The sequence below is a fragment of the Monodelphis domestica genome, chromosome 7 (assembly GCF_027887165.1).
Source record: "Monodelphis domestica isolate mMonDom1 chromosome 7, mMonDom1.pri, whole genome shotgun sequence".
Classification (NCBI taxonomy): domain Eukaryota; kingdom Metazoa; phylum Chordata; class Mammalia; order Didelphimorphia; family Didelphidae; genus Monodelphis; species Monodelphis domestica.
In genome coordinates, this window is record NC_077233.1 from 161,575,684 (window position 1) to 161,588,418 (window position 12,735).

The 12,735-nt window shown below is 37.5% G+C and overlaps 1 protein-coding gene across 9 annotated transcripts in view; it reads left to right on the forward strand.

Moving 5' to 3' along the window:
• LOC100021905 (transducin-like enhancer protein 4) overlaps window positions 1-12,735 on the forward strand; it is a 167,294-nt gene that overhangs the window by 138,709 nt on the left and 15,850 nt on the right. For 6 of the 9 annotated variants that reach the window (XM_007498939.3, XM_056805933.1, XM_056805929.1 and 3 more), the window contains 5 exons: window positions 7,038-7,157; window positions 7,832-7,885; window positions 8,741-8,893; window positions 10,146-10,278; window positions 12,291-12,484. In XM_007498939.3, coding sequence (XP_007499001.2) covers window positions 7,038-7,157; window positions 7,832-7,885; window positions 8,741-8,893; window positions 10,146-10,278; window positions 12,291-12,484 — 654 coding nt within the window. The remainder of the gene's footprint in view (window positions 1-7,037; window positions 7,158-7,831; window positions 7,886-8,740; window positions 8,894-10,145; window positions 10,279-12,290; window positions 12,485-12,735) is intronic. The other 3 variants (XM_056805931.1, XM_056805935.1, XM_056805930.1) reach the window with 2 other exon arrangements.

Genomic DNA, 12,735 nt, shown 5'->3' on the forward strand with positions numbered 1-12,735 from the left:
TATATTTGCATACATAATATATAAAGAAATATATATATATATACATATATATGACTATGGAATTAACACTCAATGGGAGAAAAATGTTTAGCCTTTCAAGTAGATTAAAACAGTTTATTGGGGAAAAAAACAGCAGTGTGAAATGACTTTCCAATAAATTTTATTAGTTATATAAATGAGGATTCTGGTCCATTAAGTTATAGCTTGCCAAGTGTTAACAGTGAATCACTTAAATTCTATAAGCATCTACCCTACTCAAGCTTTTTTAAAGGCATTTTTGGAAGCATATTTGTATTTTGATCTAATAGCAGAATGTAGGTATGCATATGTGTTTATGTAGCTGTATCTATGAGTATCTTTTAGATTGTGAACTTCTTAAAGATGGAGACAATTGTGCCCTTTTTTTTTTTTGGTGGCGTTTCCAGCACATAGCACAGTGCCTAGCACATAGCAGGCATTTAATAAGTGCTTATTAACTGGTTTTAGCCATCCAGACATCATAAGAAGCTTAGAGAGTGATGTTCTGCCCTTTTCTTTTTTATGCTACTAATCTGGGATATGTACCGCATTGTTTTTATGAGCAAAAAAGGGCAACAAATGGTAAGTGACAGTAGTTGAAGGCATCTAGAAAATTTACATTGTTTAAAATTTGATCTCAATTAAAATTTTCCAAAGGACCACATTCAAGTGAATGCAACAAGTAGGAGAAAAGCGTATTTGTCTGTACTTTACATATCATTTGTTTTTGTGTTCGTAGACTGTGCAGTGTAGTCTCGGATTATTTTTGAGGTTAAATGTCATCATTGCTGCCCTTTAGACTATTGTTTTCTGGTGTTCTTTATCTCCAACCATTTTTTCAGTTCTTATTAACCTACTCTATTTTTGACATAGAATAATAATATCAAATGATATTGGATAACTGTGCCTACTACTGCTGCAGCTATACATACCTAAATTGTGTTCTCAATAAAGCCATGTGGTTTGTTGTTGGGCTTGATGACCTATTTAGACACACTAGGAAACATTTCAGAAGTTAATCATTTTTCCACCTATAACTTGCATCCTTCAAATGTTGATTCTTTCATAACCTCAGACTTTTACATTATAAGGAAGAAGAGTGTTTGAGCAAGTAGAGTCATTCCAGTTATTTTCAAAGCACACATGAGACTTCTATATCAAAGCGCTGGCATAATGAATAAATTTCTTAAAAAATGGAAATGTAATTACATAGGTTTCTGATGGTTATCATGTGGTAGAGGACTAAGTGGTTACAATGTGTGTTATTTTAGAGGAAAGTTCTGATTTAGTCATGTTTTTATCTTTTAAATTCAGTAACCTAATTGGTGTTGAAGACCGTTTCTGTGTTAACTTAAAATTGTAAGTGAATAGAGTGAAACTTGGGATTATATTCTTGTACCTGTTGATTTCAATGTCTCTGAAAGAAGGGAATGAAGGGGAATTAGCATTTATATGGCACCTACTATTGCCAGGCACTGTGCTAAGCTCTTTGCAAATATTTTTATCATTTGGAATATATATATATATATATATATATCCTGCTCAGAGTACTACTCAACCTCCATCCATAACTTTTTTCAGTAATAGAGATTTCAGTAATAGAGAATTTGTGCCTTTCTGCTGCTGTTGTTTCTTCTAGTTCTACAGATGTTTTTAAAAATCCTTTTTAGATGAGACTTGAAAAATACAAGATTCAAACTCTTACCATATTTCTTTTATGACTAACATAATAAGATAAAAATATTAAAGACTGAATTTTATGTTAAAAGGCTATATGATTATTTAAAAATCATTTACTTATGGTTTTGTTTATGATAGAATGAATTCTCCATTTTAAGTCTGGATATTTTCTGTCATCTGTCCAATGTAGTCAAGAGCTTCCAAAGATCTAGACCTGGCGTGTTGAAAGAACCTGGTCTGTTATGAATAGAAATACTTCTTTAGAGGAATTTTTTGCTGAAGGTGACATGTTTCGAGCAGGTTTAACCAGCACTACCACCTTGACCACAACCACCTCCTAAGCACAGAACCTCAGATGCTGAGGGACTCAGGAAAGACAGTTCTCACCCCCAAAGTCCTTTGTTACCATCAAATGGTTCAGCATCAGAAAGGACTATCCCTTTATCAGTGGAAATAACATTGCAGAAGATGCACCAATACCTGCTTTTCCATTGCACTGGAAGTATTACCTGTCCTTTCCATATGACTTATAAGTAACGCCTCTTTTTTATGGGTTTCTCCTTGAAAACAAGGACTATCTGACTTCTTTTTTTCTGTCTTCCCAGTTCTTATATTGAGCTACACATAGTAAGCAACTAATGCTTTTTCACTATTTCATTCATTGAATTACCAAAGCAGTTGAGTTTCATGATATAACTAAAAGCTGTGATCATTCTTAAAGGTTTCTCTCTCCAGCTTTATAATTTCATCTTTTGTTAGAAATATTTATTTACTGTATTTCCTTCCACTTTTGTGGTATAGGTATTACTTTTTTTTAAAGCAGGCATCTCATTGCAAAGATGTACCTTTTATCACTAGCCATTTCTATATTGTGTATGTCCTTGTGCATATAAACAAATAATATAAATAAATAATATAAACATATAACCTAGTAGTAGGTTACTACTAATTGTAAGCCTATCGTATAAAAACTTGTAACTTCTCAGTAGTAAAACTTTAATTGGAAAAGGTTCCCACTTATTGTTCCTAAGTTTAGAGTAATGTAATGATTCAACTCCCATAGGTTCCTTATGTAAGGGTGTGTGTTGTGACAGAGGCTGGCACTAGAGAAAAAGTGCCATGCTGAAGAGTATGTGAAATTGATCACCTCTATGGGGGAGGGGCCCCAGGAGTTTTGGAAATCTGGGGAGAAGTAGACTCTGACTGGAGGTATGGAGTGAGGGTCCCTCGGTGTTGAGAAGCAGAAGACTGGAGTTGGGAAAAGACTTTCTCCTGAGGGTTACCCACTTTTCCTGCTGGTGACTGGAAATCTCCCCCCCACCCCCAACACTTCCCAATTGAAGGGACTTTCTGAAGAGAAACCTGAGCAGACTTTACCTCAGCTCCTGTTGCCCAGGGGTGAGTCGACCTGACTTTCTCTCAGGGAGCTCAGGCTGCCAAGGCCTAACTTCCCCCCAAACTCGAGGAGGGAGGAAAAGGGTTTAGATAGAGACAGGGACCCCTTTTCCCACTTTACTTTCCCATTCTTCCCTGCCCGTTATTCCTTTTGTATTGCCTGATTGAGTTGACATTAAAAGTTATCTGTTCCCCAAGCTGAGTGTGAGTGAACCGATCAAGGGGAGACCTTTTGATCTCTAGTAGTGGAGGGGGGGACAAGAGGGACAAGAGCTAATTGGGGAGCGCAGCTTTAGCTAAGGAGCAAAGGCAGAAGGGGGAAAATCTTTATACCTCCTCTCCTCTCTCTGAACCCTAAACATCAGCTGTCTCCCCAGAACCCCACTTTGAGAAGGGGATTCTCCTCCCTTTCCTCCTCTTGATACTGAAAGTCTTAATCCTTTTTTTTTTAAATACAGATGTGTGTGTGTCTCTAAATGGTTGGATGAGTGGGAGTTGGGAGGAAAAAAAATTATTCTGATAAAAGCCTAACCTTATTTTAATTAGTATTTATTTAATTATTGCTGTTAACATACTCTAGAAAAGATCTTTCACTTACAGAATGGAAGATTCGTAAGATTTGTGAGGCAAGCTGTTCCAAGTCTGATTTGACTCAAAAGCAATTATGTTATTAAGCATTGCACATTGCCCCAGTGCCCATTGTAGAGATCATCCTTTAAATTCTAGTAATAATTAACTACTTTATCATTCTGCTGGGGACCTCTAACATGTCACTTTATTAAGTGGGAAAATTCAGGAATAAAGTATCTGTAGTATCACAACTAACTAGACAGAGAAAAATGAAACTCTAGTACCACATGCATAAATAACTAGAAGTAAATGCTAAAATTTCAATAAACATCACTATTTAGCTTCTTTATTTTCGATACTCTCTCATCATTACTTAAAAATATTTCTACTTTTTAAAAAGCAGAAATAAAATCTTTTTACATAGTGTGGCAGAAGCATCCATCTCAATTTCATGCTTATCTTGCATGCACATTTACTTTTTATTCCTTAAAAACTATTGTTGGAGTTGAGCATTAAGACAGTCACAAGGAGGTTGAGGGGGAGAGACAGATTGTGGGGTCCTTCATTTGGATTTAGAAGTGAAGAATATTTAATATCTTTTTTTTTTAAGAGAAAGTACTCTAAAAGTCATTCAGGTCTTGTCCTAGAGGCAGAAGTGGTCTTGTACAAGCTTCCGCTGTCTTTGTCTTTTTAAACTCCCTTGGTACCTCCCTCCTTACTGTGGAACCTGGTACTTTCGTTCTACCTCTTGTCTTCTAACTGCTATCTGAGAGGAGGAGGAGGGAGGCCTTTTCATTAAGAAATATTTTTTCAATTAACAGCATTTATTTTCTCTTAACTACTCTTGCCCTCAAAAAAACTAGCAAAAATATTGTATCAAATATATTTATTCACATATTGGCCATGTCCAAAAGTAAATTTGTCTCATTCTGCATTTTGAGTCTTTCAAAACTTCTCCTTTAGGGAGCATTCTTTGTCCTGGGCCCTTTGACTGGTCATTGCATTGATCAGAATTCTTAACTCTTTCATTACCAAATGTTCTTCTTGTGTTTTTTTAATATCATAAATACTTTGGTTTGAGACAACCAAGGGGATAGGACAGTGCTTAACTCAAAGGAATGAATTTTGAACAGAATGCCAGTCACTGTGGCACCCATATCATGGAGATATTGTTTAGAAACATAGGAAGAGGGCACCACCTTAGCACCCTTCAAATCATTTCTTACAGGCAGTTCCTAAGTCCACTTGTGCATAATACACATTCTGCAGAAAATAATAAAGACTTAGAATGCAGAGGTTTTGAAAGTAGTCACAGTTTCATCTTTTCTCCTTGTGGGTAGTTGTTCTGATATATTAAACCTGTTCTCTATGGCAGGAATGTCTTTATTTCACATGTAAATCCAATATAGAATAGTGGAAAACACTCCAGGCTGGCATTCCTGAAGCCTATGCCTGAGTCGGACTCTGTCACTAACCCACCATTTGACCTGGGACCAGGGGACTGCCTCCTCTTAGTCTCAGTTTCCACATCTGTAAAATGAGGGGACTTGACTAGATGATCCCCCCAAGATCTGTCCTGCTGTAAAGCTCTGCTTTTCACTGTAGTCACTTGGCTCTTATGGCTAAAGCCACAATATGGAAATTGGGACATTTGTTTTTAATAATTTGAGGGCGGAAATGGGGCTTTGTTCATTTCCTCAGTGTTGGGGAATTGAATTTCCATGGATTGGTATTTATTTTCAAGTTTCCATTTTTAGCCAGGTTTAAACATGTAAACAGTTAACCCTGGAATGTTTCCTAATGAATTTACTGGAATACAGAACACAAACATTCCCACCATAATCTCTAAAATCCCTTTCTTATAATTATGTTGCTGGGAATTGTATTATTTAGAATATATTTTGTATTTAGGCATTTGGGAGCATATTTTTGTGTAGAGTATCTCTATATGTAAAATATCATCAGTTAATTCCAACAAAAGATAAACTTTTGACTAATAGTACCCAAAGAAAAATAATCTCCTAGGAGGGTGGTCAGCAGAACACTGGCTGCCAGCCTTCTGTGCCTACCAATTTCATGTAACAGCTGCTAGTAAATAATGCATACAGCTGCACTGGAGGTACCAGGCCACATTCCAATAACCTTTTGAGGCCTAGGGAGGAAGAGTTAATGTTCCTAAGAAGAGGGTGAGTCTTTTCCTCTTGAGCTCCTACTCACTACTGGTGCTAACTCCCTTCCTCTCTCCTGCTTGAAAGTTGGTTTCTTTGCTGCCCTCACCATCATCTACTAGAGCAGAGACATCACAGCAGTGCTGATTGATAGATATATGAAATAATTAATACCTGTTTCTTCCTGAGAAAAAATACCTTGAAGGTTTAAAAGGGAAGTACATTTAAAAAAATTTTTTTTTTTTAAGGATTAGGGGCTGCCTTTGATTTCACTAGTACAGAGAATTCCCACCACCAGTGAAGGTCTTCTGGGCAACTTAAGGTTGTGGCAGCTGGTAGACCAGTGGAGCCCTGGACCTGGAATCAGAAAGGCCTGAGCTCAAGTCTGGACTTGTGACACTAACTAGCTGTGTGACTGAGGGAAAATTGTTTCACCTCTGTTTTCTTCAGTTTCCTCAGCCTTAAAATGAGGGCAATAATTGGACCTACCTTCCAGTGTTGTAATAGGGATCAAATTAAATAATATTTGTAAAAAACACTTAGCAGTGTGCCTAACACATAAGACACTATAGAAATGCTTATTTCTTACCCCTTTAGAGAATTGACAAGAACACCAAGGTTAAGCAACTTACCCAGGATCAATAAAGCAGAGTATATGAAGTTCTTAACAGATGTAATCTTTTTGGGGGAATGGAGAATCATCATCTCAGTTAACTGAATCCTAATCCAGTCCCCTACACTGCCTCCCTAAAAATGATTCCCAAAGAGTTCTCTTTTTTTTTCCCCCACACTATCCTCTACTGAGGCAGAATATAGCTGAACTTTTAAAAAAAATTAAATATGACTCTCTTGAGATACATCAATTCCTTTCTAAATTCTTTTCTTATAATTTTAGTTGCTGTGCCGTTACAAGATGTAAAATTCTTTTATTAAACTGGATTTAATTTTGGTGACTTACTGTTTTATTATTCTCAGTTCCTCCCTTTCTATCTTCATCATTCTCCTCTCCATTCTCCCCTGCCACCCTTCTCAGTCCCTTTCTCTGCTCCTTAGCCCTCCTCTTTCCTTTTTTTCCCCTTTTTTCTGCCCTTTGCTCTCCTAACAGTTTGTTATAGAATAAAAAAGGAAATTTAAGTCTCCATTGAACAAAAGATAATGACATTCAACATAGTTGTTTATGATTCCTCTTTACCTTTTTAATTTCAGAGTTCTTCTGTGTCTCCGTCCGCCAGTTTCAGAACTGCAGAGAAGCACAGAAACTCAACAGACTACTCCTCCGACAGCAAAAAGCAGAAAACGGAAGAAAAGGAAATAACAACTCGTTATGTAAGCTCATATTCCCTTTGGCTAATACCAGTCTATTTTTCAGTACTATCACAATAATGGCCACTTTTCCTTTAAAAATTTCCATCTAAAACTAGGATTTAGGGGGCAATCAACCTTTTAAAAAAGTGAATACTCCGTCTTCAGTCTAGTTCTTATTACAATATCTAAATCCACTCTTCAGAGTGGGAAGTGGGTGGTATTTGTTTGTTTACTTTGTACTTAGGTTTTGTACTGCCAGCTTGGGCAAATAGTGCAAGTGTCTTGAGCTGTCTGTTTCAGATGATCACTTTATTTAAATAGGTCAGGTTTTCCTCTCCCCATGCTAGAGACATTACTGATTTATGGCTTTTTTTGTGTCTAGCTACAAATGGCAAGGGAAGCTAGCACTACTGCAGTAAGTGATGGCTGTAAGTAGCTGTGCTGTATTTTAGACATTCAATAGAATGTAATTTCCCAACACGTTGTATGAGATATTCAACCTATCCTCAATAGTAATTTTGATTTGCCCAGAACTATTCAATGCCTGAGTAAGCTCCTCTCCCCTCTATGGGGTTGCAGAGCTTGGAGGGGTTTGTTTAGCTTAACTGTCTAAAAATATAATTCTCTTCTGAAAAAAAAAAAAACAAAACAAAACAAACAACAACAACAAAACATCTTCCCAATTGTCAATGCAGGACAGTGATGGAGAGAAGAGTGATGACAACTTGGTAGTTGATGTTTCCAATGAGGTATGTGTGCCTCTCTGATGACAAAGAATGTCCTTCTCCTGTTTTCTGATATATACCAGATGTACTTGTGAAATAATGGGTCCTGCTATCCAGATTGTTTTCTTAATTTCTGCTGTGACCCAACTGTTGTTCATCTTGGGGCTCTTTTTCACATAAGTCTTATCTTTCAAGGGGCTGTGATTTCATCAGTGTGGGAACTCCCTCAAACAATGTAGATCATAACCCCTTCCTGTCTTAGCAGATAGATGAATGAGTTGCTCTGGGCTGCCACCATCTCCTCCCTCCCAAATCATCACCTGAGAGTCAGACTTTTAGTAATGAGCTTCTCCAGACTCATCTAGGCTGGTCTCTGTTGACAGATATAGATATTCTGTTGCCAGGCACATTTTGAGGACTTTCCAGCCTGGGAAGGACTTGCCAGAGCTTGTACTCTAAAGCCACCCTGCCAGGAAGGAAGCTTCCCATCCATGCCATGATGTCAGAGTAGAACTTTGGTAGAGGATTTATTGTTATCATTATCAAGAGCACTTAGCAAACTTTCCCCCTCTTTGATGTGAGTTATCTTGAGTAAAACATAGCTTATTGTTATCTAATAGAACCATTAGTAGGTTCATAGAATTTTGGTTTTATTTTTGTTTTTAAAGAACCATAGTATTTTCCCTTTGGTGCAAGTGTAGTCTTTTTATTTGATCATTGAGTGTACTGGAAATTGGAGCCAGGATATTTTTTCCTATAATCTATAAAATTCTCTTAAACACTTTTGCCCCCTACTTTCTCTTCTTCTCCCTTCCCCCCCTCCCTCAACAGTTTTGTGATTTTAGGTGCTGCATTAATGTCCATGTTGTTTATTTGTAGGATCCCTCTTCCCCTCGAGGAAGCCCAGCACATTCTCCAAGAGAGAATGGCCTGGACAAGACCCGTCTGCTCAAGAAAGATGCTCCAATTAGTCCAGCCTCTATTGCATCTTCCAGCAGTACTCCTTCTTCAAAATCCAAAGAACTTAGCCTTGTAAGCAGCACTTAAAAAAAAAAACAAACGAACTATTTTTTTCTAGGGTGTCTTATTTCAAGATGGTTGGGTTTTCTCCCCCTTCATCCCTCTTCTAGTATGGCATTCAGAAAAAAGGTTATGGCCAACTACCTACTAAAAACTCCGTCCAGCAGATGGTTGATAAGACTAAGATTAGGGGATCCTTTGGAAGGGATAGAATTTGCTAATCTGCAGATGATGGATGTTGGTGTTGTGAATCTCTTTGCAAGGATGGGGAAAGGAAGATGAGAAATGGAGTGAAACATGTCATCCTGAAGATAAATATGTATATGCTGGTTTTCCAGAGAGGTTTTTGTGCTTGTGGTTTATGGTAAATTCAGTTTTCAGCTTGGATGTGATTTTGTTGCTAGCTTTGTTTGAATTACCAAACTATATTCAACTGCAATAATTTTCACTTCCTATCTAAAAAGTAATCTGTCATTTATAAGTGTCTACCTTGACTCCTACCACAAATCACAATGCAAAAGAACTGCTAGAAGTTGGGATCATTCCCCTCCCTTCCTCCTCTTCCCTTTTTTCTTTCTTTGTGGCTACAGCTAATCACATTTGCCATGACCAAATAAGTCTCTGAAACCTAACCTTTAAGAAAATTAAAATTAGTTTGCTCATATAACTCTCAGAGTAGGAAAGAAAATGCCTTTATTTGTCAACAAATTGCAGATTGAGGGGTATATCTGGCACTGGCTTGTCTTTCTTTTTTTCTTTCTTTAATCCATCATTGTTCTACCCTTGTGCGGTAACCCTGTTTTAATGGAAGCTCCTCTGGGTTGAATCTTTATGACTATATAGGTTTTGTCCCTTTCTAATGAAATCTGCTAACCAGGAAGCCTATTATGACTTGGGCATATCCACTGGGAACCAGGCTTAAACCACTCTCTCTTTAAACATAAGCCACCAGCAAGGAGTCAGTCACAGTAAGGTGGCAAAGATTTTTTGAGCCACAGTCAGCCCCTGCCAGATTCAGACCCGTTACCTAGAAAGAATGACTCCAGCTTGCTGCTAATTCTAGCTTTTCAGTCATCCCCTTCTGTCCTCTCCTACTAGCTGACTTCATTGCCTTAAAAAATTTTTTTAATGGGCAAGGCACATTTTTAAAAAATCAAACATACTTTTGATTGTTCTGTACTATTGTTCATTAACACAATAATTATAAATCTTTATAGATAGTTTTAGAAGGAAAATAAATGCCTTTAATTTTTGTCTCTGCTAGAATGAAAAATCTACTACTCCTGTTTCAAAATCCAACACTCCCACTCCACGAACTGACGCTCCAACTCCAGGCAGTAATTCCACTCCAGGATTGAGGCCCGTGCCTGGAAAACCACCAGGTGTTGACCCATTAGGTTTGTAAAACAAATCAAGTGAAAACCCAGCACTACTCAGTATTTACTCTCTATATATTTGGGTTTTTTTTTGTCTGTTACAACTTTTTTTTAACATTATTTTATTTGGTCATTTCCAAACATTATTCATTGGAAACAAAGATCATTTTCTTTTCTTCCCTCCCCGCCCCCCACCACTTCTCCCATAGCCGACGTGCGATTTCACTGGGTATCACATATGTTCTTGATTCGAACCCATTTCCATGTTGTTGGTATTTGCATTACGAGTGTTCATTTACAGTCTCTCCTCAGTCATATCCCCTTCCCCCTGTAGTCAAGCAGTTGCTTTTCATCAGTGTTTTTACTCCCACAGTTTATCCTCTGAATGTGGATAGTGTTTTTTAGATCCCTGCAGATTGTTCAGGGACATTGCATTGTCCCTAATGGAGAAGTCCATTACGTTCGATTGTACCACAGTGTATCAGTCTCTGTGTACAATGTTCTCCTGGTTCTGCTCCTCTCGCTCTGCATCACTTCCTGGAGGTCGTTCCAGTCTCCATGGAATTCCTCCACTTTATTATTCCTTTGAGCACAATAGTATTCCATCACCAACATATACCACAATTTGTTCAGCCATTCCCCAATTGAAGGACATCCCCTCATTTTCCAATTTTTGGCCACCACAAAGCGCTGCTATGAATATTCTTGTACAGGTCTTTTTCCTTATTATCTCTTTGGGGTACAGACCCAGCAGTGCTATGGCTGGATCAAAGGGTAGATATTCTTTTGTCGCCCTTTGGGCATAGTTCCAAATTGCCCTCCAGAATGGTTGGATCAGTTCACAACTCCACCAGCAATGAATTAATGTCCCCACTTTGCCACATCCCCTCCAGCATTCATTACTTTCCTTTGCTGTTATGTTAGCCAATCTGCTTGGTGTGAGGTGATACCTCAGAGTTGTTTTGATTTGCATCTCTCTGATTATAAGAGATGTAGAGCACTTTTTCATGTGCTTATTAATGTTTTGATTTCTTTGGCTGAGAACTGCCTGTTCATGTCCCTTGCCCATTTATCAATTGGAGAAGGGCTTGATTTTTTGTATAATTGATTTAGCTCTTTGTAAATTTGAGTAATTAGACCTTTGTCAGAGGTTTTTTTGAAGATTGTTTCCCAATTTGTTGCTTCCCTTCTAATTTTAGTTACATTGGTTTTGTTTGTACAAAACCTTTTTAATTTGATGTAGTCAAAATTATTTTACATTTTGTGACTCTTTCTAAGTCTTGCTTGGTTTTAAAAGCTTTCCCTTTCCAAAGGTCTGACATGTATACTATTCTGTGTTCACCTAATTTGCTTATAGTTTCCTTCTTTATATTCAAGTCATTCACCCATTCTGAGTTTATCTTTGTGTAGGGTGTGAGGTGTTGATCCAAACCTAATCTCTCCCACACTGTCCTCCAATTTTCCCAGCAGTTTTTATCAAATAATGGATTTTTGTCCCAAAAGCTGGGGTCTTTGGGTTTGTCATAAACTGTCTTGCTAAGATCATTTATGCCAACCCCTGATCTTCCTTTCTGTCTCTTAGCCAGTACCAAATTGTTTTGATAACCACTGCTTCATAGTATAGTTTGAGATCTGGGACTGCAAGGCCCCCTTCCTTTGTATTTTTTTCATGATTTCCCTGGATATCCTTGATCTTTTGTTCTTCCAGTTGAACTTAGTTATGGTTTTTTCTAATTCAGTAAAGAAGTTTTTTGGTAGTTCAATGGATATGGCACTAAATAAGTAAATTGTTACAACTTTCTTAAGAGAATTGATGGACTTGCATGTGATGTTTTTTTTATTTATATTATATAACATTTTAAATGAAATCGTTTGAAATCTATTGAATTGAATGGCTTTTCAAAACATTAAAACAAACTGCTTTCTGGAGTGGATAGTATTTTTGTTGTTAATTTTGTTTTGAATCTTTTTCAAGAAGATGATCTTAATTTCCCCTTTTTTCTTTTTTTTTTCCACCTCAATTATCCATTCAGCTTCAGGCCTGAGAACCCCTATGGCAGTCCCATGCCCATATCCAGCTCCATTTGGGATTGTTCCACATGCTGGGATGAATGGAGAACTAACCAGTCCAGGAGCTGCCTATGCTGGTCTACATAACATCTCCCCACAGATGAGTGCAGCGGCTGCTGCAGCAGCTGCTGCTGCTGCCTATGGAAGATCTCCTGTGGTATGTTTCTGGGTTTTTTCTTATTTAAAAACCATTATGTTAGCATACAGAGAATTCTCACATTGGCTTTTGTGGATAGAATGATATGAAGAACTTTTGCAATATTGGAAGCATTAATAGAGGAACTTAAACCTTCATAAAATTTAGCTATATATAAATGAAGCCCTATTTTTAGTCAAGAAGTAAACCTCACTTTGAAGGAGAATATGTCCTTTTCAGTTTGAAAGTCAAAATCAAAACAAATCTCACCA